The 25,077-nt window shown below is 43.1% G+C and overlaps 1 protein-coding gene across 1 annotated transcript in view; it reads right to left on the minus strand.

Moving 5' to 3' along the window:
- LTBP1 (latent transforming growth factor beta binding protein 1) overlaps positions 1 to 22,002 on the minus strand; it is a 399,284-nt gene extending 377,282 nt beyond the window's left edge. The window contains exon 1 of the mRNA XM_064494599.1: positions 21,984 to 22,002. Within this exon, the coding sequence (XP_064350669.1) occupies positions 21,984 to 21,988 (5 nt within the window). The 5' untranslated portion in view covers positions 21,989 to 22,002. The remainder of the gene's footprint in view (positions 1 to 21,983) is intronic.
- Positions 22,003 to 25,077: the final 3,075 nt, after the last annotated feature.

Genomic DNA, 25,077 nt, shown 5'->3' on the forward strand with positions numbered 1-25,077 from the left:
GTAGACAATACATAAAGGAATGTGCATGGGTAGATTTGGTCTGCGGGCCATAGTTCGCCATCATCTCGTCTAATCCTGTCATCTAAGATGTAGGGTGTTGTGCAGACTGAATGAGCTAATCCAAGCAACATGCTTTTAGTACAGCATGCAGCAGACCAGCACTCAATAAATATTAGCTATTATCATTGCTCCAGGTTTAGACTCTCCCGTGTGTATGTGCTACCTTTGCTCACCTTAGTGAATGAGGTAGTCCTCCGTGCTCCTTGGGAGATATTCCTGTCCCTCCCCATCTTGGGCACATAGAGGGTGACACAGATGGGTTCTCTGAGAACCCTGAGATGGAGTTTAGGGTCCAGGGTATTTATTTAAGGACTGTGCTTAGGAGTAACCTGTGGGAAGAAGGAGAAGGGAGAAAGATTGGGCAGAGGGAGAAGTTGAATAGCCCAACAAACGCACAGGGATCTCTGAAGCTAAAATGGCCATTAGAGTCATCCCACATTGGGTCAAAGTGGCTGGGCCTTGGTTCCCCTAACTGGAGCGGTCATTGGATGTGGGCTGCCCTGGGAAAGGAAGGGCCTAGGGTGAGGCAGGTCTGCGGCTTAGGCACTCCTGGAGGGGCTGACAGGTGAAGACTGTCTGCTGACAGCACGCCCAGCAGCAGGGGCAACAAGAGTAGGAGAGGAAGGTGTGACCAATTCTGACCATGAATTGTGCATAGAAATGACAGGTGTCATTTGCAAACCAAGTATTTTATTGTTGTGGCAAGATCCTCCACAGCTCCTTCCTCTGTAGTGACCAGCAATTTCAAGGTGGTGACTGCTCCATCAGCCTGGGTCCTAGACCGACAACAGTGAACAGTTTTTTATCAACCTGTGCTGAAAACCTAATGTGAGCAAGAGTTAAAGCCACTGAGAGTTTAAGGTTGTTTGTTGCTGCTGTATTGTTAGCTCTCCGAGTCCTCAGCTGCTGCACTGGATGGATTTGAAGGTTCTGAAGTGAAGACACATCAGATAATCTTCCAAAATTAGGGAACTGGTTTGAAGCCACCATCATCATTGCCGGCATCATCATCAGAGCTAATGCCAGCATTTACCTGAATTTTCTAATTTAATTCTTATAACAACCTATGTATAACACAAGACTTATTACCCTCATTTTAGAGATTAGGAAACTTTTATAGAGGTTCATTAATTTGCACAAGGCCAGGGGTCTGCAAACTATAACCCACAGGGCAAATCCCACTCACTGCCTGTTTTTGTAAATAAAGTTTTATTGGAACACAGCCATGCCCATTCATTACAAAGTATGTAATTATAGTTGCTTTCATGATACTGTGGCAGAGTTGAGTAGTTGCATATGGTCTGCAAAGCTGAAAATACTTACCATCTGGCTCTTTTCAGGAAAAGTTTGCCCACTCTCCCTCTCTTCCCCCAGCTCTTCACAAGGCCTGGTTCCAAACCAGGTTGTCTGACTCCAGAGACACCACTCATAATTCAGATAGAAGTAAACACTAGGTAGGCTTGAAGCCTCTAGGGGTGTTATAAAACTTTCCCATTTGCATTATCCTCACTGTACATTTTTTCACTTACAATTTTCATGACATTTATTTCCAGCATTATGACAGCTTCTGTATACTGAAAATCCTCCCCTAAAAAAAACACTCAGAAAATGCTGGATAAAATGAATAGCTGACTTGGCAAGAAATTAAGGTGAATCTTCAGAGGCTAAAAATGAAGTTGAAGCCAGAATCCAAAATGAGCATGGTGAATGCTCACTGAAGCAGGCAGCAGACCCCTAATGGCATTTTCTGGGGGTGGGGGTGGGGGGGATGACGAGGCAATAAACTGTCAGCATGGACACTTTGGAATGAGTCCCCATAGGCCCAAATTTCCACTGCAAGAGTGGACTAGAAAATATTTGCCCTGCAAAAGGAAGACCGCAAAAAAAGGGGGCTGGGGGGGTCTCAGCTTTGATTTTGGTTGAAGGAAAAAAAGGCCCCTACTCACTGACAGAGGTAATAACCACAATCCAAACCTCAAGTCTGGGGTTCAGATTCACTCTACGTGCCTATTCTGAAACTATTTTAAACCAAGGAAACTGATTTAAAATAGTCCTAGATTATTAGCTCCCCAGGCACTTGGCCAAGTAAACACAAATAGAGGGAACATCCTCTCAAGTCTCCTAAAATTCTCACAGATAATGCCCCAACAAAAATGAGCTCACAATGAAAAATTAGAAGACCACTCACAGAGCAAGACATCGCGAGACAGAATAGCAGCAAGATCAAGCAGCAGAATCAGACAGAAAAGGTCTTTGGATGTTAGAGCTACCATGGGTAGCGGGGCTTGGTTTTATAAAGGGCCATGTGGTATATGTTTCAGGCTTCGCAGACTGTGCAGTCTCTATCAAAAAGACTCCACTTTGACGTTCTAGAGTAAAAGCAGACACAAGCAGTATGTAAACGAATGGGCTCAGCTGTGTTTCAATAAACCTTAATTTTAAAAAAAAAAGGAGTGTGCCAGATCTGTAAAATAAGTATATTTTAAATATTTAAAGAATTTAATATATAAGTAGAAAATACAGTACTATCATTAATATCCAGGCAGATTCTTAACTACTGGAAGTAAAAGTTATAGTTGAAATCTTAGGATTCAACATATGAGTTTACTAGCAGATTAGAACAACTGAAAAACATAGTTAGCAAGTTGAAAGTTGGATATGACAAAATTACTTAGAATATAGTACAGAAAGACAGAGGAGGAAATTATGAAAGAAAGATTAATAGATATGAAATTTGAGTGAGAAGTGCTAACATTTATCTAATCAGAGTTCCAGAAGGAGTGAATAGAAAGAACAGGAGAGAGGTAATACTCAAGAATTTCCATGGATACTTCTATTTAGGACCTACAAATCTCCAGAAAATATACCCAGACTAATCCTGGCAAATTGCAGAACATTAAAGACAAATTGAATAGCTTTAAAAAGCAGCCCCCAAAACAGACAGCTTAGCTGTTTGATATCTGATTTCTCATGAACAAGAGCAGACACCAAGATACTGTAAGCTAATGTCTTCAGAATGCTGAAAGAAAATAACTGTCAATCTATAATTGCATACCCAACAAAATTTGTTTCAAGAATGAGGATGAAATAAAGATTTTTATATGAACAAAAGCTAAGATAATTTATTACCAACAGACTCGGTTAACATTTAAAATGCACAAGAAATAAAGGAACTTAAATGTATATATACTTTAGGAAGAAGGAAAAGAATCACCAAAGGGAGACTGGAGGTTTAAGAAGGACAGTAACCAGTAAGCAAAGAAAGTGGTAATCATGTGAATAAATCTAAATAAACATCAACTCTAATAACTTCTAATCTGTGAAGTTAAAAAAAACTGGGAGGGGCACATAAATAGAGGTACTATTCTGTCTCTTAACACGGGCACATTAAGTGTTCATGAGCGTGTGTGTGTGCGTTTGCACGTGTGCTGTACTATCCTCTATGTAGGATGTTTCTCAAGCCATTTTTAATAGAAATAAAATACTGGACAATAATAGCCCCTAAACTGGAAAGAGTTAAAGCCCTCTAAATTTCAGGAATATAATTTAGGGTAAATATAATTTAAAACTCTAACCATTAAAAAAATTAGAAATGGAATCTGAAAATTCCAAACAACTAGAGGAGAAGACAATGGAATAAGAACTTTATAGGACAAATAGAAAGCATGAAAAAGATAGTAAAAATAAATGGAAATGTATCAATGATCACAAAAAATAATAAATTAAACTTGCCAGCTAAAATTTCATTTCTTTTAACCCAGCTATATTCTTCTTATAAGAAACACTTAAAACAAAAGCACAGCAAATGTTTGAGGGTAAAATAATCGAAAAAGTTTTTAAGGCAAATTAATTTTCCCAACAAATAAAAATAAACTTCTACTTGCTTTCTGGAGTAGGCTTGAACTCCTCGTACAAAGTGACGTGTTATAATAAAACAAGAAGAAAAATTGAATATGAAGATAAATGAGAGATTACCTGTGTTCAAAATTAATACTCTCTAACAAACCTGAAAGTATGGAAAAATAGCTCCACTGGTGCTATACCTGTAGAATTCGAGCAAGCCTTGGCAGAAACCTGGGGTTTAATAGTGAGTTAAAAATAAATGCAATTTATCATTATTCCAGTTTGGGACAAATTTCTTGACATAAAATGTAGTTTATAAAATAATCAGATAACATTTCAAAATAACTTGTATTTTGGGACAAAGGATGGTGAAATCATTCTTCATTGTATTAATATCACTCTAAAATTTATGAAGCATTGTTCATTTAAATATAAGAATTCTAGGGGAAGTATACAATAAATCATTTTGAAATACAAATGGATTTTAAGTCAGGGACAAAAAAATATACATAAGGGTGAGTAACTGCTGCATTAAAACAGAGAAAGATTAGAAAGAACCTAACTGAGTAACACAGGAATGGGTAAAGTGTGAAGCATGTGTAGAATGAAACATTTTTATAGCTATTTTAGTGACATTGGGAAATACCCATGATATAATTAGTGAACAAAATAATATACAAAATTCTAAATACAAAATGATCATAAACATATTTAAATGTAGTAAAATATGTCTAGAAATAGGATTGGGGAAAAAAACAACAGAATATTAAGAGTAATAGGAAGATGAATATTTGTGTTTTCTACTTCATATTCTATTTTCCAAGTTTTTACAGTGAGCACTTTTATCATCACAGAGTAATTTTATTTCACATCTTTAATATTTTGTTAGTTTATATTTATATTATGGTCCAGAATCTCTGTGAATGAGAGTACGGGAAAAATGAATTCAGGAAAGAGACAACGTGGCAAGCCTTTAAGAAAACGTTTTAAGAGGCTGTTGTATTTCTAATTAGTATGTAACTTGATATTAAGCAACTTCCTCACTTAAAAGGTTCATGAAGGTGCAACAAAGCCACGCCCAGAGGTTGCTATGGCTACAGAGGTAAACCTGATTAGGTTGGTATTTACTCTGCTTCTGAGGTGAGGCCAGAGACAGAATGTCCCGGCTCCAGAATGAGACAAATCCCCTCTTTGTGCCTCTGTCTGGTCTCCTCCCCCATCTGTCCCTCCTTCCTCCCCTCCACCTCCCCTTTCCCATCTTTCCTCTCTACTTCTTAGGCTCCAGTGCAGTCAACACCATCAGACCCTGCTCTCCCTGACCCCTCCCCTTTCTGGGTCTCCATAGGGTGCTGCACTTTTCTGAGCAGCAACCTCACCATAAACGCTGGAAGGCAGGATTTCTTTCCCACTGTACCCTGGGTGCCCAGGACCTGTCCATGGTAGGTGCCAAGTAAACATTTGCTGACCAAATGAATGAATGAAAGAAATGAGTGGAGGCTCAATCTCAGTCTCTACTGTGTGTTCCTCTTCGTCTACTCTTCCTTAAATACAGTCATGCTTCAAGAGCCCATAGTCAATTGCTTTTTCTTTTCCTTCCTCTTGTTTCCCCATGATCTCCCTTCTCTTTGTTTTAGCTAACATTCATATGTAAATGAACCCAACTTTTCAACTCAGCCTCATCTTTTTTCCCTCATCTGTATTTCCGTTGGACCTAAAGACGCCCCTTACTGTCATCCTTAACTCATCATCTTCCTATTAGTCATCCCTCCTCCTAAGAGCCCCAACTCTCTTAACATCACCACCACCATGCCCTCAACACTCCAGATTTATGCTCAGAGAAGCCTTTTACTCTCCTCCCACCCTCCCTGATGCGGTGGTCTCTCTGAAATTATGTCCCTCTTTCCTAATCCATTCCCACTGCCCCGTTCCACTTCTTACCAAGATCATCACCAAACCCTGAGGGATTTCTTTACTTGGAATCTGCACTTCCCAGGGCTGCTGGATTTATTTTCTAAACCATACATCTTGCTCAAAAACTCCTGATGTTTCCCTTTGCCTTCAGAATAAACCCAAGTACACAAGGCTCCTCAGTCATTAGGTCTTTTTCCTGCTTCGTGTCTCTCATCACACGTCCCCACAGCCACCACTCTACCCTCCTCAATCTCTCTCTCCTCTCCCTGTGCCTCCCCAGGCTTCTGGCTGGTCAGCACTCCCTTCAAGCAGAGTCCGTGACCATCACAATTCCCCACCCGCCTGGATGACATTCTCCACCACTCTGCCTCTCAAATTGCTCTGCTCCCTCCAAAGCCCACATGAAGTGTCACCTCCTCTGAGAAACATTTTCCCCTTTGGTTGGGATTAAGGGTGCTCTCCCCTGTGGTCCAATAGCCTCCCAATTATGCTTCCTTTTTAAAAAAATTTTTTCTTTTGTTGGGTGTTTTTTGGGGGGGAGGAGGTAATTCGGTTTATTTATTTATTTATTTGATGGAGGCACTGGGGATTGAACCCAAGACCTCGTGCATGCTAAGCATGTGCTCTACCACTAAGCTATACCCTCCCCCATTATGCCTCCCTTTAGAGCACAGGTGAAGGTTATGGGCTACAGGTGGGTGGACCAAGGAAGACAGCGAGGTGGCCTCGAGAACCTGAGCACCGGGGATGTGAGGTTTTCCTCCTAGAGTGAGTCCAAGTCTTTGACGTTGAAACCACTCCTCCTTTTGCTTTACCACAACCAAATAATTCATGCTCTACCTCATCTCCTCACGGAACAAGATCTGGTCCATCTTCTACCTTTAAAAAGGTCAGAGTTAAATTCTGGCCCATTCCCAATTTCTCCTTCCTCTTTCCATGTGTGGTTATTTGGCAGAACCAAGAAATGGAAGGGAGGGTCACTGGCTTTTAGAAGAAGTCACTGCCAAAGGCAGCTAAAGCAACATAATATTTTCTTTGTAAAAATAATTTTGGCAGAACCTGGTTGTTTTCCGCAGACATTTTAAGCAACTAAAATGAGAGTTGGGATTGTGTTTCCAAACAAGTGAAAGCTGCCTCTGTTCCGCTCATGCTTCCCCCTACACTCTAGGAAGTGGAAAATTTATGGCAGAAGTAATTTCCTTCATTTTTCCATCCTCTTCACAAAGCAACCCCTGACCTTGGGAGCCTCCACCTAGAGCCAGAGCATAGACGACTGAACAGGAAAAAGAAACGCAAACCTTAGGAAGTAAAGGGTTCATCATACAAAGCCTTACACTCAAGCCATTGTCTCGAATGTTTTGGATAACTCGAGGTTTAGTTTAGGAAAGAAAATCTGAAACAGAACAATTACATCACAAATGGAACATTTATATAGTTACTGGGATAGAAAAATGTTCGGCGCAGGAAAAGCCTTCATGATTTCAATGAGATCCAGGTGGAACAGCCCTTCCAGCAAACATCTACACACCAGCCCATAAAAATGATGGAAAAGGCACAAGACAAGAATAAAAGCAACACCATGCCAGGTGCTCATCCGATTAAACCCACATCGTCTCTGAGCTTGTCCTTTCCAGCTGCTCCCACCACCCACTCTCCCTCCCTCCCAAGGGCTTACATCTTTCTTGTGCTTTGTGGGGTCTTCTGCACACTGTCTTCCTCCCTTCCCTCACCAGGCAACCAAATTCTCTCCTGACCCAGGACTGGGGAGAGCCACAGGGAGAACAGAATGACCAATGCAACAAGTAATGGCGACAACGTCAGGAGCCCTTGTTGAGCACCAAGCGCTGGCTGGATGCTCCGCATGGATTCTCTCATTTAATCACGACAACGCTCAACAGTAGGTTCTATAACTGTTCCCATTTTATAGGTGTGGGAAATTAGGCTTAGAGGGGTTAACTATCTTGTCCAACATCACACAGCTGGTTAGTGGCAGAACCAGCGCTCAAACTTAATCTGACTCCAAAGTTAATCACTCTAACCAACAGCCTACGCATCTTCCCATAAGAGCTACTCATTGCAGATACCACCTGATGTACTCATTTATCTTCCCTCAAAACAAATGCAAACATTGATGCTATCTTATCCATTTTACAGATGAGGAAACATTGATATACTAGTGGAGCATATGCAGTATGCCAGGAAATACACATGGATATATGTGTGTGTGTGTGTGTGTGTAGATACATGTGCACAGAATTCAGATTATTATTCATATTTTACACATGGGGACCCTGAGACTCAGAATAATTTCCTGGTTGGAAAGTGTCAAAATTTGGATTAGAACTCAAGTCTGCTTGTATCTAGTTTTGACTGCATACTCCACACTGCCAATGAATGGGCCTTTTAATAAGCCCCAAACTGCAGCCCATAAGCACATGTCCCCTCCCAGGTCTGCAGCATCAGGCGTGGTGTATGGAACCAGGTAGAATACGCAGAGAGAACTCATGGGGAAGAAAAGGCGATGGGGGAGGGAGCAGTGGGGAAGTGGGGGTCACAGGCCTGAGCTACTTGGAGACAAAACAGTTTGCTTCCCTGAGGCCCTCAGGAGCAGTCACCACAGTAGGCAGTGGAGGAAGTGGGATGTGTACGAGCAGGGCACAATTCTAGCAGGAAGAGGAGAGGCCATGTTAGAGCAGGATGGAGAAAGACTTCCCTCCCAGCCTCATGGGAGTCAGAGGGATGGCCTCCTGCTGGAAAGGAGGGCTCCCCTGTCCCCAAAGCCCACTGCCCCTCCTCCAGTCCCACCTAGGCACAGCTCTTCCCCATACTCCCTGGACAAAAGGAAACCTGCTTTTTGTACCACAAAGAAGGCCACGTTATAATCTGCATGGGCCCATTTCTACAAGTTCTGCTCCTGTATCTGTCGTTCTTACCTGGCTCTTGATCAAAACTACACTATTAGGGAAGTTAAGAAAACCCGCCCATCTCTCTGCCAGTGTGTGCAGCGCGTAGTCCATACTGTGTCTGGGGTGATCACCCACCACTTTATTTGTGATCAGAGAAACAAGCCAAGTCCTAGAGGAACACCTTTCCAGGCACAAGATTATAAGCCAAAAAGGACTAAGAAGGATGGAGACCTGGGAAGTCAGAGGAAAAATCTTATCAAGGGATGAAGGAGAATGGGAGTCAAGGGTGAGAGAAAAGCGACAAGCTGGAGAAATGACTGGACCACTACAGGTGGTACCTCATACCTAATCCTTAGTTGAAAGTGAGAGAAACTCATCAGGCAGAACTCTTCTGTGCTAAAATAGTTCTGACTTTCATTCAAAGAGGATGAGATGCAAAGTGAGCTTGGAATGTTAACATAAGCATGGCCATTCTCACACAAGTGAGGTGAGTCATCTGCCTGAAATGCAGCAGTAGAAAGAAGCAGCAGGTTCAAAAGAAGCAGGAAGAAACAGCCTTATATGTGAAAAAGAGACGCCAAAGATGGCACCGTCCTGTGCAGGGAGCCACTTAATAAGAGTGGACACAAGATAGAATTACAGGAGGAATATAAACTAGGGTCCTTCTGGGGTGAGCATTTACCACAATGGCCCAGGCAAGGATGAGGCTTTCTGAAAGCAGACCACAGAACCACAAGCAAGCAATCATAGGGGTAGGGACTTGATCTATCTTTATGTCTGTTGGATTCAGTTTGCTAAAATAGAGTTGCTTATAAATTTTTTTAACATTCCTAGCTAACAATTTCAGTTCTCAGATAGAAGAAGAAGCTGCCATCCTGGATATAACTTTAACCAATGAGAAAGAACTAGTTTCTGGACAGAAATTATAGGAATCTTGGGATAACATGACCATGTCTTTTGGGAGTCTATAATAGCCAGGGCAGAGAGCACTGCACACATTCAAAGGCAATGTAATAATGAAGAATTCCAGTGGAAAGGAAAAGGATAAGACAGCTCTTAAGCCAATGTGGCCACACCGAAAACTTTCTCATGAACTCGTGTGTTTTAAAAAAGACCTATTCATGGGAGATAATGAGGGATGTGTAGTCAAGAATTAATACAAAAACAAACGTTTTCAGGAAGGCTAAAGCCTCAGCTACTGGGAAATCCAAGAAGCAAGAGAGATTGTAAAGGTATTCTGTGAAAGCTTCAGTTTAGAGAGAGAGAGAGAATGGGGTGGGGGAGGAAGGAGAGAGGGAGGGAGGGAGGGAGGAGAGAACAAAAGGAGAGAGATAAAAGGAAGAAGGAGGAAGAAGATGAGGAAGGGAAGAACAAGAAGGAACTGACAGGAAGATGGTGTCAGGTTAACAGGCAACAAAAGGTCCAAATTGCCAAATACTCAAATTCCCTCTTCTGGAGCAAGGAAAACAGATTTTGAATTTTAATCGTGCAGCAAAAGAGACCAAGAGGAAAGAGGAGCACACAATAAGTTAGGGAATCAGAAAAATCTAGGCATATAGATTATTTCAAACCTCTGCCCAGACAAATTATATTGTAGAGTACAAAAATGATGTGCAGATATCATCTCAGAGCTACTGGCAGTGCGTTTGAGAAATCATGGAGAATGGGAAAGATGCCAGACACCTTGGGAAATGTTCTAGCTTGCAATATATTGGGGAAAAACCCCAACAGATACTGAAAACTAAAGATCCATAACCTGGATATGATTCTCACCAAAGAGGGTGAGTCCCACTGGCCCCTGTGGTGGTTAAAACACATGGGCTTTTTTCATGAGACATGTTGCAAACTAGAGTCTTCCAACAGAGGATGGTCAATGTGATGAGAAAGTTGGAAGCCAGGCTGTACAAGGGAAGGCTGAGAGGTGCGTACAGCACAGAAATCACACAACTAAGAAAAGAATCAGAGATTTGAAATGTCTGTATAAGAAGCTGTAGAGTCATTTTATGCTGCCTTCAAAACCAGAACTAGAACCAACAGGAGACATTTTAAATAGGCATTTTTTCCTTAATATTTGTAAGTATTTTCTGTCCATTCTTTCATTCGACAAGGGTTTATTAGGCACCTACTTTGTGCCAGATTCCGTGCTAAGCACCGAGGATACATGATAGATCTTGTTCCCACCTTCACTGGACTTAGTCCTACAGAGAAAAACAATAAATAAGTAAGCAAGGAACATAACCACAGATTATAGCAAGGCCAGGAAGGAAAGAACAGGGGAAAGAGAGAGAGTAAAATAAAAGTATCTACTTTAAAGATGGCTTTAGGGAAAGCTTCTCTGAGGAGGTGACAGTTGTGCTGAGAGCTACATGACAACGAGGGTAGAGTTGTGTGAACACTTTGGGGGCAGAGAGAACAGCAGGTGCAAAGGCCCTGAGACTGGAAAGAGCTTGACTTGTTCCCAGAACTGAAAGGAGCCAGGAAGGTAAAATTGGTGAGTGAGAGAGAGGAAAATGTGAGATTGTGAGACAAGGTGGAAGAGACAGACAGGAAGGAGGGATGAGATGTCACAATCCTAAGGAATTTAGAACGTATTCCAAGAGATACAGGAAGCCATTGAACATTTTGAGCCGGAAAGTCACACGATCTGATTGATGTGTGTTTTGAAGGTTATTCCAGCTGCTTGGTAGTAAATGGATCTGTGAGGGGCTGACAGGGAAGCAGAGACAGCATTGAGGAGGCTACTGTAGTACTTAGATTGAGGGTGTACAGTCAAGGTGGAGAGAAGTTCATTTGAATTTTTTTTGAAGTAACATAGACAGAATTTCCTGATGAACTGAATATGGAGTTTGAGGGCTAGGAGGAAAAGTCGTGAGAATGATACAAAGCTGGAATCGGGGGTCAGGCCTTGAGCGGCCACCTGAGCAGAGACTGCAAAATGGGACCTGGAACCGGGCTGGCAGGATGGGCTGGAAAGACTAAGGTTGCATTTGATTCAGTGATGACAACAGAACTCCTGAAAACACATGTCAAGCACCTACTTCCTGCTGTGGGTCTCCCAAAAGCTCCAGAAAACAGGCTTCTGGTTTGGCACAGTTCTTAAACTGCAACCGGTTATACACTTTATCACAAGCACCAATAAATCGTTTCCATGGAAACTTACAGCACTCCTGGTGAAAACAACAAGAAAATTAGCAAAGTCACGTATCTACTTTGCTATAGGTACAGACATATTGTATTATTACATATGCTATGTATTATATATGCATACAGCTTATAAAATTGTAGTCCTTTGCTCATAGCTTAAAATGTACAAGGCACTCCTGCTTTCCTGCTTTCAGTGCACATAATACACATTAATACCCAACAGACGCGAATGCCACACATTTTACTAAAGACAGCACAACATTCTCATCCTGCTCATCCTCCTCATCAGGAGAAACTCTCTCTTAAAATGAGAAGTTTTTGAAAGTTAAGACATGAGCCTTTCTCATGTCAGAATGGATCCTCAAACTGAACCCTCTCCGTCCTGTTTCACTCCCAATGATCTCCCTTCCACCTATGAAAAGTTTCCTCCCTCCAAGTATCATAAATATTGGACACTACCAGCCGTGCACGAGAATTTAAGTGTGGAAAGGATTCTTCGCTGGAATATATCAATCTTTAAAAGAGAACCAGGCCCTAACCACAGATAACTGTTGAGACTAGATCTGTGGGGCTGTCAGCCGCTGATACCACATTTGTCTGGCAACACTTAAACATTAGGGTTGTAAACTCCAGATCACAAACAGCGGAGCCTCAGCCACACCAAAGAAGCGATCCGTAGCTAGGCCACCTAAAATACCACTGACAGAATTAGGTTTATGTGGGAACCTAACCCTGGATCCCTTTCTCAACACTAAATTCATTTGACATCTAATACTCTTTGTTGGAGAGGAAGAGAGGAGAGAAATACAAGGCACAAAGCTGGCCAGCAGGTGTGATTTTACATGTTTCTTATTCAGGGGCCCAGGCTGCGGTTTCCACTCCAATAGGGTGTTTTGTCTAACTGTCTGGGCTGTAAAGGGTGTTGTCCCACAAACGATTTGTCACACCACGAGAGCTGCATATCTGGGGACAGAGACAGCCCATACCACATGGCAGAAGGCACTTCTCTTGTCAATTATTGTTCTCGGTGGCAGGTGATTTCTCTGACGGGATGTCATGATCTCGTCAGGACTCTGAGTCTATTGCGTGCTGGGTGATAACCTCCACCAGGCAAAGTCGGCCAGGAAGACACGGCTGTTAAAACCAAAGAGAATAAATGGCTAAAGAACTTTCACACAGTAGCAACTGCTGGATGGTTCTTTGGAGAAAATAATGTTTGAAAAAGACAGATTTTACTACCAGATGCTGGTTTTGGCATAGATGACCTTAATGAGGTTAAGGGTAGGTCTTAAAAATCTCTACTTTAGATTTTTTTTTCCCATTCAACATTTGTTTTATCCAGCTGTACCAATGAGATATCTTCATAGAAAAGTACACAATTTAAAAGATAATGGAGTCGGCCAGCCAGTTGAATAAAATATTGCAAAACTGCAGCATCAATGAAGCATCCCGCAGAAGGAGTCAACTCAGTCAGGAGTGGGCATCTGGGAGAGCTTCTCTTCTTAAAAATCATCCTGTGGGCATCTGCTCGTTTTTATCCACAAGAGAAAAAATAATTTTGATGCAATCATCAATATGAGAGAGAAGCCCAGGCAGAAATTCGGACCTGCCCTGCGGAGAAGTGGTGGAGGGTAGAAAAAGAAGACGGGAGTGTGGAGGGGAAACTCTGAAAAGTACTCAGAGAATCGGAGAATGGTAATAGGGAAGGATGGAAGAAAAACAGCTTGGGCCCCTCTGGGAACTCTCTTTTCCTGAGACATAAAACCCTTCTGGTTTCCCCTTGTCTGGAATCACAGTCCACAACACCAGAAACAGTATGTTCTTATTTTCCGTTGTGAAAAGACAAACAATGAAAACAATTTTAGGGTAGTTTTCATAGAGAGGAGGGAAGATTTTCTTTGCACCAAATTAATTAGGCTATTGGAGGAAGGGACAAATGCAAGGGGGAGGGGCACCAGCAGTGACAAATGTTCCCAGGAGTCCCACCAGCGACTGGCTCTCAGTCATGGCCACCTGTGCCCCATCCTTCGGCTTCCGTAAGAGTGGTAAAGACTGGGTCTGCCCTAGAGTTGATTCAATTGAGCAGATCTGGATTGAATATTTATGACAGTCTTTCTGCAGATTCAGAGAACTACGTGGCCTAGGCAGATTTTCTAAGGCAGCGCCGGCACTTTGATCTTCTGGAAGCTCTGACATCTGTTCTTTTCGTCTGTGCATTCATACGCTTGTAGCAAAGCTCAGAGCAAGACCATGGAACAGCAATCTGAGGCCCTCTAAGCTTGTCCAAAACTAACAAGAGTGGAGATTTACACTTATTGAGATAATAGCATCTCACTAATGCAAGCCAAGAGGCCACCAGCCCATTTGGATTGTAAAATATTCTATGCTGTGGAACAGAAATACTGTTTTAGAAACAAATTCTAAGTTTCCCCAGAATAGCTGGCCCTAGAGTGCAGTATTATGGCCCAAGTTATGAGGGCTCTTAGCCCCTACACAGGACTTTAGTCATCATCTCCTCAAAGGTTCTCCCTAGTTAACCAAGGGGTGCTAGGGTAGCAGGGCCTCATGACTCAGGAACAAGGCCCCCCTCCCTCACTGGCTGCAGTCTAAAGCTACTGTGAGTACTGGGCTCATAAAGACAGCCCACCCTGCAAGGCCTGGCTCTCCTCTGCGGTGACATTTCTGAGCCCTTGGGATGCTAGAACTACTCCACGGATCGGGAGGCTAGCATGGCCCACACGCCAAGTCTTGTGGATCAGGCTGAAAGGCCACTTGCTTGACTCCACTCCTCTAAGGTCTTCCATGAACACAGCTCCTGCAGCTTCTGAACTGACTGCCTTCGTGCGGAATGTGCTTCCTGGCTGGCCTGCCAGCCCACCCATCTCACTCTCTCCCACTGCCCTCTGGCTCTCCTAGGCCTTTCCACTTGTGAGCCCTTCATCTAACCAGGGGGTTGGCTTCTGGTGGAATTACAGGTGCCACAGCAAGTTATGGAGAAGAGGGATGGGTCCCCCTCTGGGAGGACTCATCTTCTCCATGTGAGCATTCCCTTCCCAGATTCTTGCAAGACTGATGGCTCACTCTGGGTGAGACTCATGGAGTTAAAGCCTTCACCATGTACATGTAGATGGGAAGGGGCGAGCAGGAGCTGGAAGACATGGCTCTGCGCCCATCTTAGTCATCACTGGCTGACTGACTTGCAGCGGCCACCTCACCAAAATCAGAGTCCCACCCAGTGGACGCCGAGGGTCCCACTGAGCTCTAAACGCCTGAAGGATGTGACGTTGTGAGGGAAAACAGAATCAGTTTCCTATCTTTTGATGAGAAAGTTTTATACTTGTCAGGAAAGGAATTATTATTTTCCAAGTCAGGAAAACTTTTACAGCCATTAAAATAAACCCAAGAACCTAAGAGAAATGAAAACAGGACCACACAAAACCTTGTACATAAGTGCTCATAGCAGCATTCCTCATAGCAGCCAAAAAAGTGGAAACAACCCAAGTGTCCATCAATTGATGAATGTATAAGCAAAATGCAGTATACCCTTATGATGGAATATAATTTGGCAATAAAAAGTAATGAACAACTGATATGTGGTACAACGTGGATGAACCTTGAAAAACATTATGCTAAATGAAAGAAGCCAGCCACACACACACACACACACACACACACACACACACACACACACACACACACACACACACACACAGAAGCTTCATACAAAAGGCCACATACTGTATGATTCCATTTAAATGAGATACCCAGAATAAGCAAATCCATAAAGACAGAAAGTAGCTTAATGGTTGCCAGGAGCTGTGGAAAAGAGGGCATGGGGAATAAATGCTAATACATAAGGCGCTTTTTCAGTTTCATTGTCCAGTGTGTATAGATCATATTTTGTTTACTCATCACTGATGGACATTTGGGTTATTTCTACTTTGGGGTTATTACTAATAATGCTGTTCTGACATATTCATGGACAAGTTTTGTATAAACATATATCTGCAGTTCTCTTGGGTCTATACCTAGGGGTGGAATTTCTGGGTCAGATGGCAACTGTACGTTTAACATTTTGAGGAACAGCCAAACTGTTTTCCACAATGGCTGCACCATTTTATAGTCCCAGCAGCATGAGGGCTCCATACTCCCCATCCAGCCAGCATTTGTTACTCTCCATTAAAAAATGTTTTCTAATCACAGTGTCTTAGTGGGTCTGAAATGGTCCCTCATGTGATTTGACTTACATTTCCTTGATGGCTAAGATTCAGAGCATCTTTTCACGTGCTTATTGGCCATTAATGTATTGGAGAAATGTTTATTCACATCCTGTGCCCATTTTTAAATTTGGTTATTTTTCTGTTTATTGTTTAATTGTAAGAGTCTTTTACATATTCTGAATATTAGACCCTTAACAGATATGAGATTGCAAATATTTTCTCACAATCTGTAGACTGCCTTTTCACTTTCTTGATAGTGTCCTTTGACCTACATAAGTTTTAAATTTTGATAAAGTCTGATTTATCTTTTTTCCCCTCTGATTATCTATGCTTTTGGTATCATGTCTAAGTAATCATTGCTAAATCCAAGGTCATGAAGATTTACATCTATGTTTTCTTCTAAAAGTTTTATAATTTTAGCTCTTACACTTAGAGCTTTGATCCATTTTGGATTAGTTTTCATGTATGGTGTGAGGTAGGGTTCAGGGGACTCATTTGGTTTTACATGGATAAGCACCGTTTGTTGAGAGAACTATTCTTTCTCCATTGAACAGTCTTGATACTCTGGTTGAAAACAATTGGCCATAGATGTATGAGGTTTTTTCTGGTTTTTTCTGGTTTTTTCTGGGATCTCAATTCGATTCCATTGGTCTATATGCTTATCCTCTGCCGGTACTACACTCTTAATTAATGTAGCTTTGTAGTAAGTTTTGAAATGGGAAATAGGAGTTTACCTTTGTTCTTTTTCAAGATTGCTTGGGCTATTCTAAAACTTTTGCTGCACCTTGCATCCATACTGTGAAATGGTGTTCTCTCTCTGATGCGCCATTAAAGAGAATTAAAGAGAGCAAACAATGCCAAAGTGGCTTTGTCTTTATACTCTCCTTTCTCTGCGTTGGTTACACTACCCCATTTTAAAATACAAAAGGATCCTTCTCTTTCTCTACATTTCACTTCACTAGCCCCATGGACTTGTACAGTATTTCTCTATTTGTAAAACCCAGAATGCATGTCCATATACACATGGTAAAAGGCACCTCTATTCCCTTTGTGCCAATGTCACGCTTCCTGGGCAAATTCTGCGGTGATTCTAAAAGGCTGGAATCCCTTAGAGTCTTGCATCTCTCATAAAGAACAAGTTCAGTTTGGGGGCCAATTATTTCTGTTTGGGGTTAATGTCGTTAACAAGTTGAACTCTTTCTAAAGAATTAAAACAAACAATGTACAGCAGTTACAAAGGGAGAGAGAAGAAAATCTATTTTAAGAGTCAGAGGCGATGTACCTTTCCGGGAAAAAAAAAAAAGTTGCCTTTTTTTTTTTCTATTTGAAATCAAACAGAAATACAGTTCTTCAACTATCTACTGTTCACAGATAAACTGTTGTATTGTCACAGACCCTGGCAACAACTGCATATTTTAATGAGGTGGTTGGCAGAAGCATTTAATGCTACCACCCTTCTTGTTTCTGATAAATATATTTTGCTACACTAAGTCAAACAAGGGTTTGCAAGAAGGCTTCAGAAAGGCATACAGCAGCATAGATGATCTGCTCAAGGGGCACAAGCAGCACTGGGCGGCTCTCCGGGAAGTTCTAAGTTTAACAGGTATATTGGGGACAAGAGAGTTCTTCTAAGGGCCTTTTCCTGCTTTAATTGGCTGGCTTAGAACATGCCCGAAGGCCCTCAGCAGCCCCCACAAGAGCAAAACACAAGCCCAGGCAAACCGGCTGCTTCAGCTACTCCCTGAATCCTTCCATCCTTGACTGCAGAACTTCTCCTCCATGAAAGGAAGAAATCAAATTCTGGACGCAAGAACTGTATTAAAGAGGCCCTGACTCTGGGCAGCTGTGAATCCTTTATCCCTTTTATTCTACATAACAGGAACAGCTCTGGAGAAATTCGCAGAGATGAAAATAATTTCAGCTGAGGATCTTCAATTGGGAGTGACTGGATGTGTTCCGCTGAAGACAGAAAACATTATGAGATCCAGCAAATCCATAACGCTGTAACTGCCATGGGAGAGATGCGTGAGATTAAAAAGTAGCACCGCTTTAATTTGGAAATATATTCTTCAAATACCAAGCCAAGTGCAAACAGCAGAGACTAGCATGAGATGGGGAATTAAGTATTGTGACCTAATCCTTGAAAGTCAAAACAAAACAAAACAAAACAGAACAAAACAAAACAAAACAACAATGCTATAGTTGCAACCCCAGGTGCAAGGTTAGGGCTGATTTAGAGAAAAAAAAATTGTATTTTTAGATTTTGTTTCATAGGATATCCGATAATATGGCAAACACTGGGATCAAATTTGATGACAAATAATGCTGGCCGTGAGAAGCAGCAGGTGGTGTGATGCTAAGCATGTTTGGGGTGTGTCTCATTATTGAAATATTCTCAAACAGTGAAGAGAGGCCAGTGGAGGCGCTGGCCATGCACGGCTTCACAGCAGCTGTGTAGACCTCGGGTCTGCTGCTCTGTGTCCACGGAAACTTCTCTGCCTGAGTTTTTTTAGGATCCTCTTTCTTCCTCCCAGCTTTGACTGCACCCCAGGGCTTCTTCCAAGTGTGGGAGTGGGTCTCCCTCAGAGATGGGAGCCCGCGATCCTAATGGCCTCGTCCCTCCTCAGCTTCCGCCTGACCTTCAGCCGCGAAATTTTTCCTCAGGAGTTTGCCTTTCTTCATCCTTTTGAAAATCACCCCCCCTGGAGACAAGGTCAAAGGAGCCTGACCCCCTGAAAACCATTCTGCTTGGGAACGCCCTTCACCTGAGGATGGTGATCACTGGGGCACCCGAAATAGCTGGTGATTCCTCATCTCCACAGGGGGACGTCGGCCTGAAATGGACTGACATTACAGGCAGCTTCTTAGTTCAACATAAAACAAGGGCACCCTAACAACAGCCACGCAAGTGCTCTAATGTTACACAGAGAGGATTCTATAACTTCTCTCCAAGTCACTGACATGTGGTAAAGGGGCCTATGAAGTATACAAGTCTGGGAAGACACATGGAAGGTCTAGAGCTGTGCCAGCCAATATGGTAGCCATGCCACCTGCGGCTGCTGCACACTCGAAATGTGGCCAGGATCCCTGAGGGATGGAATTTCAAATTTTATTTCATTTCAATTCATTTAAATCTTCAATTTAAAAAGGAACGCAGTGTATAGTATTTTTCTGTAGGACACAACTTTATTGTTTTGATAGGGCTACTTTTGATTTATATCATGGAGGTTATCAGTGTCGCAGTGCACATATCAGCACGTGTATTACTTCTAGTCTTTATTCTTAATTTTTAAGATATCAGTTACAGGTTGAAATGATAATCTTTTTGATATAATGGTTTAAATGAAATACACTGTTAAAATTGATTTCCCCTCTTTCTTTTTTCCCTCTAATGTGGCCACTGGGAAGTTTAACATTATATATGTAACTTGTGTTATATTTTAATCAGATGGGACTAGTGTATCAGACAACTGATGTCTTCGGATATGGAAACAACAAAGTTGTGGCACACTTGGGAAGGAGAGAGGGTTGGGTGAGGGGTTATAATGCCATTATTTCTTTGGTTTTTATCCAAGGATAATTTCTTGCAAACAACTGGGGAAATGGAAAATGTTTAAGGTTTGCATTTTTTTATTGTGTGACAACAGTGTTTAAAATTTTTCATATATTGCCAACTGGCCCTCTGCCCCTAAAATCAGTTCTAAAGTTAAGGAATAGAAGGACTTTGTATACAATGGTCCAGGGCAGGATTGTCTGACATGTGGCCTCATGTGGCGTTATTTCAAGGGTCCACGAATCCATGTAGGCCAAGCAGTGTCTGGAGACTGAATAAACAGCCTCTGGCTACTGGCATTACAGTCTTTCAAAAGGGTAGGCATTGCTGTGATTAGTAAAACGTAAGTTCACTTTAACATGTTACCAAATTCAGAGTAGTTAAGGGGTCATCATATATTTCTGCAATCAAAAGACTCTAAAAGTCAGGTGCTTTTACCTGAAGTGTTGGATCTTTGCTAGCTCATTCGATGTCTTTGTACAAATTAGAGCAAGGCATGTCAGGGATTCAAGCCCCAACTATTCCCCAAGGGTGTGACCTGCATTATAATTTGCCACAGCCCTGATATATTTTGATATTCAAAAAGTTCTTCAAACTTGAAAAGGCTAAATTGTATCCTGGAGAATACTGCAGACAAAAAAAATGTTGCCCGTCATTTCAGTTTAATAATGAATGTTGCCTGGCATCAAGCATAAGCCACTGCAGCTGCCCCAATGGTGTGCCCTGAGGGGAGTTCAGGATGGAGAAAAAACAGGATTCTGGCTCCAGATAGCTAAGATGCTTATCAAAGAAAAAACCTCAGTAGGGTTTTTAAGCCTAAAATCGTTGAGATGTCTATTTTTTGTGATTAGCAGTAATCTTTTAATGCTTGACTATATACTTTTTTCCTAGCAAAAACTCACACATACCCTGGCTCCTCCCTTACATCTTTGGAACAGTCTCCATGGAGCTATCTGAGAGGCTGCCTCCCGGGCTATAGTCCTCAGTAAGGCCCCTGAATAAAACATGACTCTCAGCTTTTAGCTTGTGTGTTGTTGTTGTTGTTGTTCTTGTTTTCTTAGTTGACAGTGCCCAACAAATAAGAAATGGATGCTCCACCTCCCAGGACCCTGCCTTTGCCACTGTCCTGAGTCAGTGTCCTTGCTTTTGACCTGGAGGCTAGTGAGGTCTGCCCTTGTGGGCTCAGCCAGGTCTCAGGAAGAGCGTGGGCCCACTGCTGGCATTCACATCACCTATCCCCGTGGAGGCTGGAAATGGGAGCCTCTGGTCCCATTGCCCCAAAGGTTCTAGAAGGAGCAAAGTAAAAGTTGGAAGGAAGCTGCAATCAGGATCCTCTGACCTTTAATCTAGGAATTCACAGCGGAGTGAAAAATAGGCTATGTCTTCAAAATACGTTAAAATTTATTTAAATTTAGAGAACATGGTTTCTCAGCCTCAGCACTCCTGACATTCTGAGAACTCTTTGTTGAGGGCTGTCCTGTGCATTAGGATGTTTAGCAGACTCCTGGCCTGTGTCCACTAGATGCTGGTAGCGTCCCCTCCCGGTTGCGACAATCAAAAACGTCTCCAGACACTGTCAAATGTCTCCTGAACAGGAAAACTGCCCCAGTGGAGACTCATTGATTTAGAATATCAAAACATTTGTGGTATTAGCTTATTTTCATAATTTTCATGATTTAACTTTTTATAGCTGTGAGTACATGGACTTCGGAATCTGACATATCTAGATCCAAATCCTGGCCTACCCATTACTAGCTGTGTGACCTGGGGTGAGTTACTGAACATCTCTGCTCCTTAATTTCCTCACCCGTAAAATGGGGCGATAACCATGCTGCCCTCGTAGAGATGTTGTGAGGATTAATAAGACAAAGTTCTTAGTTAGTGACGATGACTATCAGCCAGTACACTCCCGGGCCCCCTTTTGTACTGGCCTAATGCCGGGTGTCTGCGGATTTACTCTAACGTCAAGGCGGCCTCTGGTTTCTGTGTCAGTGTGGCAGCGAAGAACCTCTGAAGTCCGAGAACCAGGGTTCAGACTCCAGGTGCGCTCTGGACTGAGTCACTAAACCTCTGAAACCACAGTCTTTCATCTATTTTTAAAGAGAGAGAGGGAGGGATAATGAAAGACTCTCCCTTGCAGGGCTGTTGTGGGGATGAAAAGATGTATCCAGAGACTGAGCTTATTAATCATTGTTAGGTGGTGCGAGGCTACACGTGAATGCAGGGAAAAGCAAAGGAAGATGTTTTATGAAATTTCCCCCAAATCATTTTCAACCTTCCTGCCCCACGGCTGACCCACCCCACCCAGCCCAAGGAAATCTGCTCAAACCCCAAGAGCCCTCATACCTCATTTTGTGGACGTCTAAGGGCATCACTCCCGTTCCTCGTGGCTACCTCTGGGGGCTCCTCTTCCTGTTCCTAGAAGTGCTCCTCAGTCTCCCGGGCTGCGCTGTTTCCAAGTCCGCTCCGACGACTCCTGGGCTCTCACCGTGATGAAGCCAGACTTCTTCACGCCACGTCACACTGACGTGGACGCAGTGTCCTCCCCTCGCCAGCACCGCAGTCTCTGATTTGGCCACAGGTTCTCTGCTGAGCCTCAGTTTCCTCACCTGTAAAATGAGGCAGTTCAAGCAACCCTTTCTCCAGGAAGTGTGGCCTCACTCGGGGCAGCAGGTGCTCCTCACCTGCCATGCTGGGCATTTCTCTGTCCCTGTAAGTCCACCTCCCTTTAAACCCGTTTCCTTACTAAACCATGAGCTCCCTTACATCAAAGACTGTCCTGTTCACATTTATATCCCAGACGTAACTCCTGCCACAAGGCAAATCCTCAACAAATGTTTGTTAAATGAATGAGTGGGAGACAGTGGGAGATACTATCACGGTCCAAAGCTCTAAGTGGGACGAGCTGGGTTTTTTTTCCCTTCTCACCCTTCTCTTGCCTTCACTTACCAGTTATTTGCTGGGAATACATCTTTTATAAGGTTAAGCAGAGATAGACACTAGGTTAGCATAGTAACTCATGGCTGCCAAGCTATGACAAGTGGTTAATATTTGCAAGATAAATGTGAGTGGAGTTGGGGATTTTAGTTTCTCTGGAGAAAATCTCAAGATTTGATTGCTGTCCCTTCAGAATGAAAGCACCCAGCTGAGCACCGAGGACCCTGAGAAGGGAGGTCCGAGGGCAGAGGGGGCGTGGGTGAGGAGGGAAATCCCAGTAAACCTCCAGGGTGGCCTCCGACAGGACCCTGGTGGGAAAGGAAGCAAGAGTCTGTACCATCCTCTGGGCTCCATGAGTCTTCGTAGGCACCTAAGAGTAAGATTTTCTTTCTGGAAGTCCCTGTCCCTGGAGCCTCCCACTCTCACTCCCAACAAAATAACTTGTCTAAGTAAGAGATTACATTAACAAAAAGGGCAAAGTTTATACTGTAATTTATCTGCTGTGATTCAGAACTAGCAGCTGTCCTTTTGGGCTATCCATACAGTGAAGGTTTGATGGATACTCTCCAATCCAGGAGACCACAGTTCCAGCCCCATCAGCAGGACTTACAGCCAGGTCCCAACTCAGATGTCTGGGTCCCCGTCTCCTCCCAACTTGCAAAAACGAGGTTTATGACTTCACTGTCGGTCAACTAGATAGACTAAACCATCACGGTGTTGGTTCCCCAGTAAGGACAGCCGAGTAAGAAAAAGATCCTAATGTGAACCCTGCCAATAATTTGCAATGTGACCTTTTTCAAGTCACAACTTTCCTAGATTTCAATTTTCTGACCTGTTCGGGGGAACTATTACCACTAGTTATACTGAGTCCACAGGGATGTTGTTGAGATAAAATGAGACATTAGATTTAAAAACATGTCAAAATGGTTAGGTGTTCTGCGCATTCAAGAGACTTTTGTTACCAATTTGTTAAATAACTAGTGTGTGAAGGTTTCCGTTCATTCTGTGGACTAAGCGTGGAACTGAGGCAGCTGCTGGATGTTAGTGGGGAACCAAGAGGGTGGAATATGAAATGAGAAAGATGTGTTTCCTGGCCTCGAGCGTCTCCGTGTCCCAGGGGAGATAAAAGCACACACAGCAATAAGTCTCAGGCAGAATGTGTTAAACACCGGAGAAAACAGATAAAGTGTTTCTGGGGGCAGCTTTCTTCTAACCACGCAGACCATTGTCATCCACAGCCAGCAAACACCAATCTCCAGGGAAGCCAGAGGAGGGACATGGATTTGGGGCGGTAAGGTCTATTTGCTACAGTTTTTAATTCTGATGTAAGTTGAATCCAAAGTTAGACTAGTTGAGCGAGACGGTTTTGCAGCTGTTTGGACAACACCATGGCCAGAAGGTCTAATTCAAAAAATTAAAAAAAAAAAAAAAAACCATTTGTCAAGCAGAGATGAAAGTCAGCAGCAACAAGCCCATCACGGAGACACGAGGTGCTACCCAAGGAACATTCAGTGAGGCTTTTCCAGGCTGGACTCAAACACACATCTGCATAAAATGTAAAACAGAGAATGTGTTCAAGGGCTGGGAGCTGAAGGGAACAAGGAAAGAACATTTGGGAAAAGTGCAGCAGCTGCTTTCAAAATAGCCTTTCCTCTGAGCCCCAGGGGAGACGGGAGAGAAAGTACGGCTCGTCTGCTCCAGTGCTTGGCACTCACCCGGCCTCCAGAGCACCCACGGTCCTTGGGACGACCCAGGGCTCCAGTGGAGACCGGTGAAGTGGAAGACTCCCTACTCTTCTGCCACAAGTCCTGGTCACATCCCAGTCCTTTCAGACACAGGCTTCTCAACCATTTCCTGCCGATCAAAAGAGGACGTCAGGCTGGGACACCTCGGTCAGGAATTTTACTCCCTAAGTTTCTCCCTGAGTTTACCTTTGCTCAGTTTGACTCTTTAATTTTGATCTAGTCTCCGAAGGTGGCCCTAAACCAGCTCCCTCTCAGGTACGACCAGGACCATTTACGGATGGAAGTCTAATGCATCCCTTGATTGTCAGTCAAGTTATTAGCAGGGATGGATACATCATAAATGTCCACTGTGGGACATTCATAAAACCAAACACATACATAGTTCTTTCCAACATTCCTTCAGTTATTTTAAGGAAACACTCTTTTGTTCTAAAGTAGTGTGTCAGCTGGGACCCACCCGTCCACACAGCTTTGGAAGCACATCCTTTAGGCCTGTGTTACTCTCTTCCTCACCCTCTCATGTGTACTGCCTGTTCCACAAAGCTTGCTTCCACAAGTGCCTAGAACACTGACAGTGATGGCACTGAAACCCCAGACTTGTAATTCTGACTGAAAGAAAGAGCCCCAGTTTTTGCCATATTAGTTCCGATGGCCTCCTGTAACAAATTCTCACAAACTTGGCGGCTGAGAGGTCAGAATCTAAAATCAGTTTGCTGGGCCAAGGTCCAGGTGTTGGCAGGGCCGGACTCCCCTGGGGG

Source organism: Camelus dromedarius, chromosome 15, assembly GCF_036321535.1.
Source record: "Camelus dromedarius isolate mCamDro1 chromosome 15, mCamDro1.pat, whole genome shotgun sequence".
NCBI lineage: Eukaryota > Metazoa > Chordata > Mammalia > Artiodactyla > Camelidae > Camelus > Camelus dromedarius.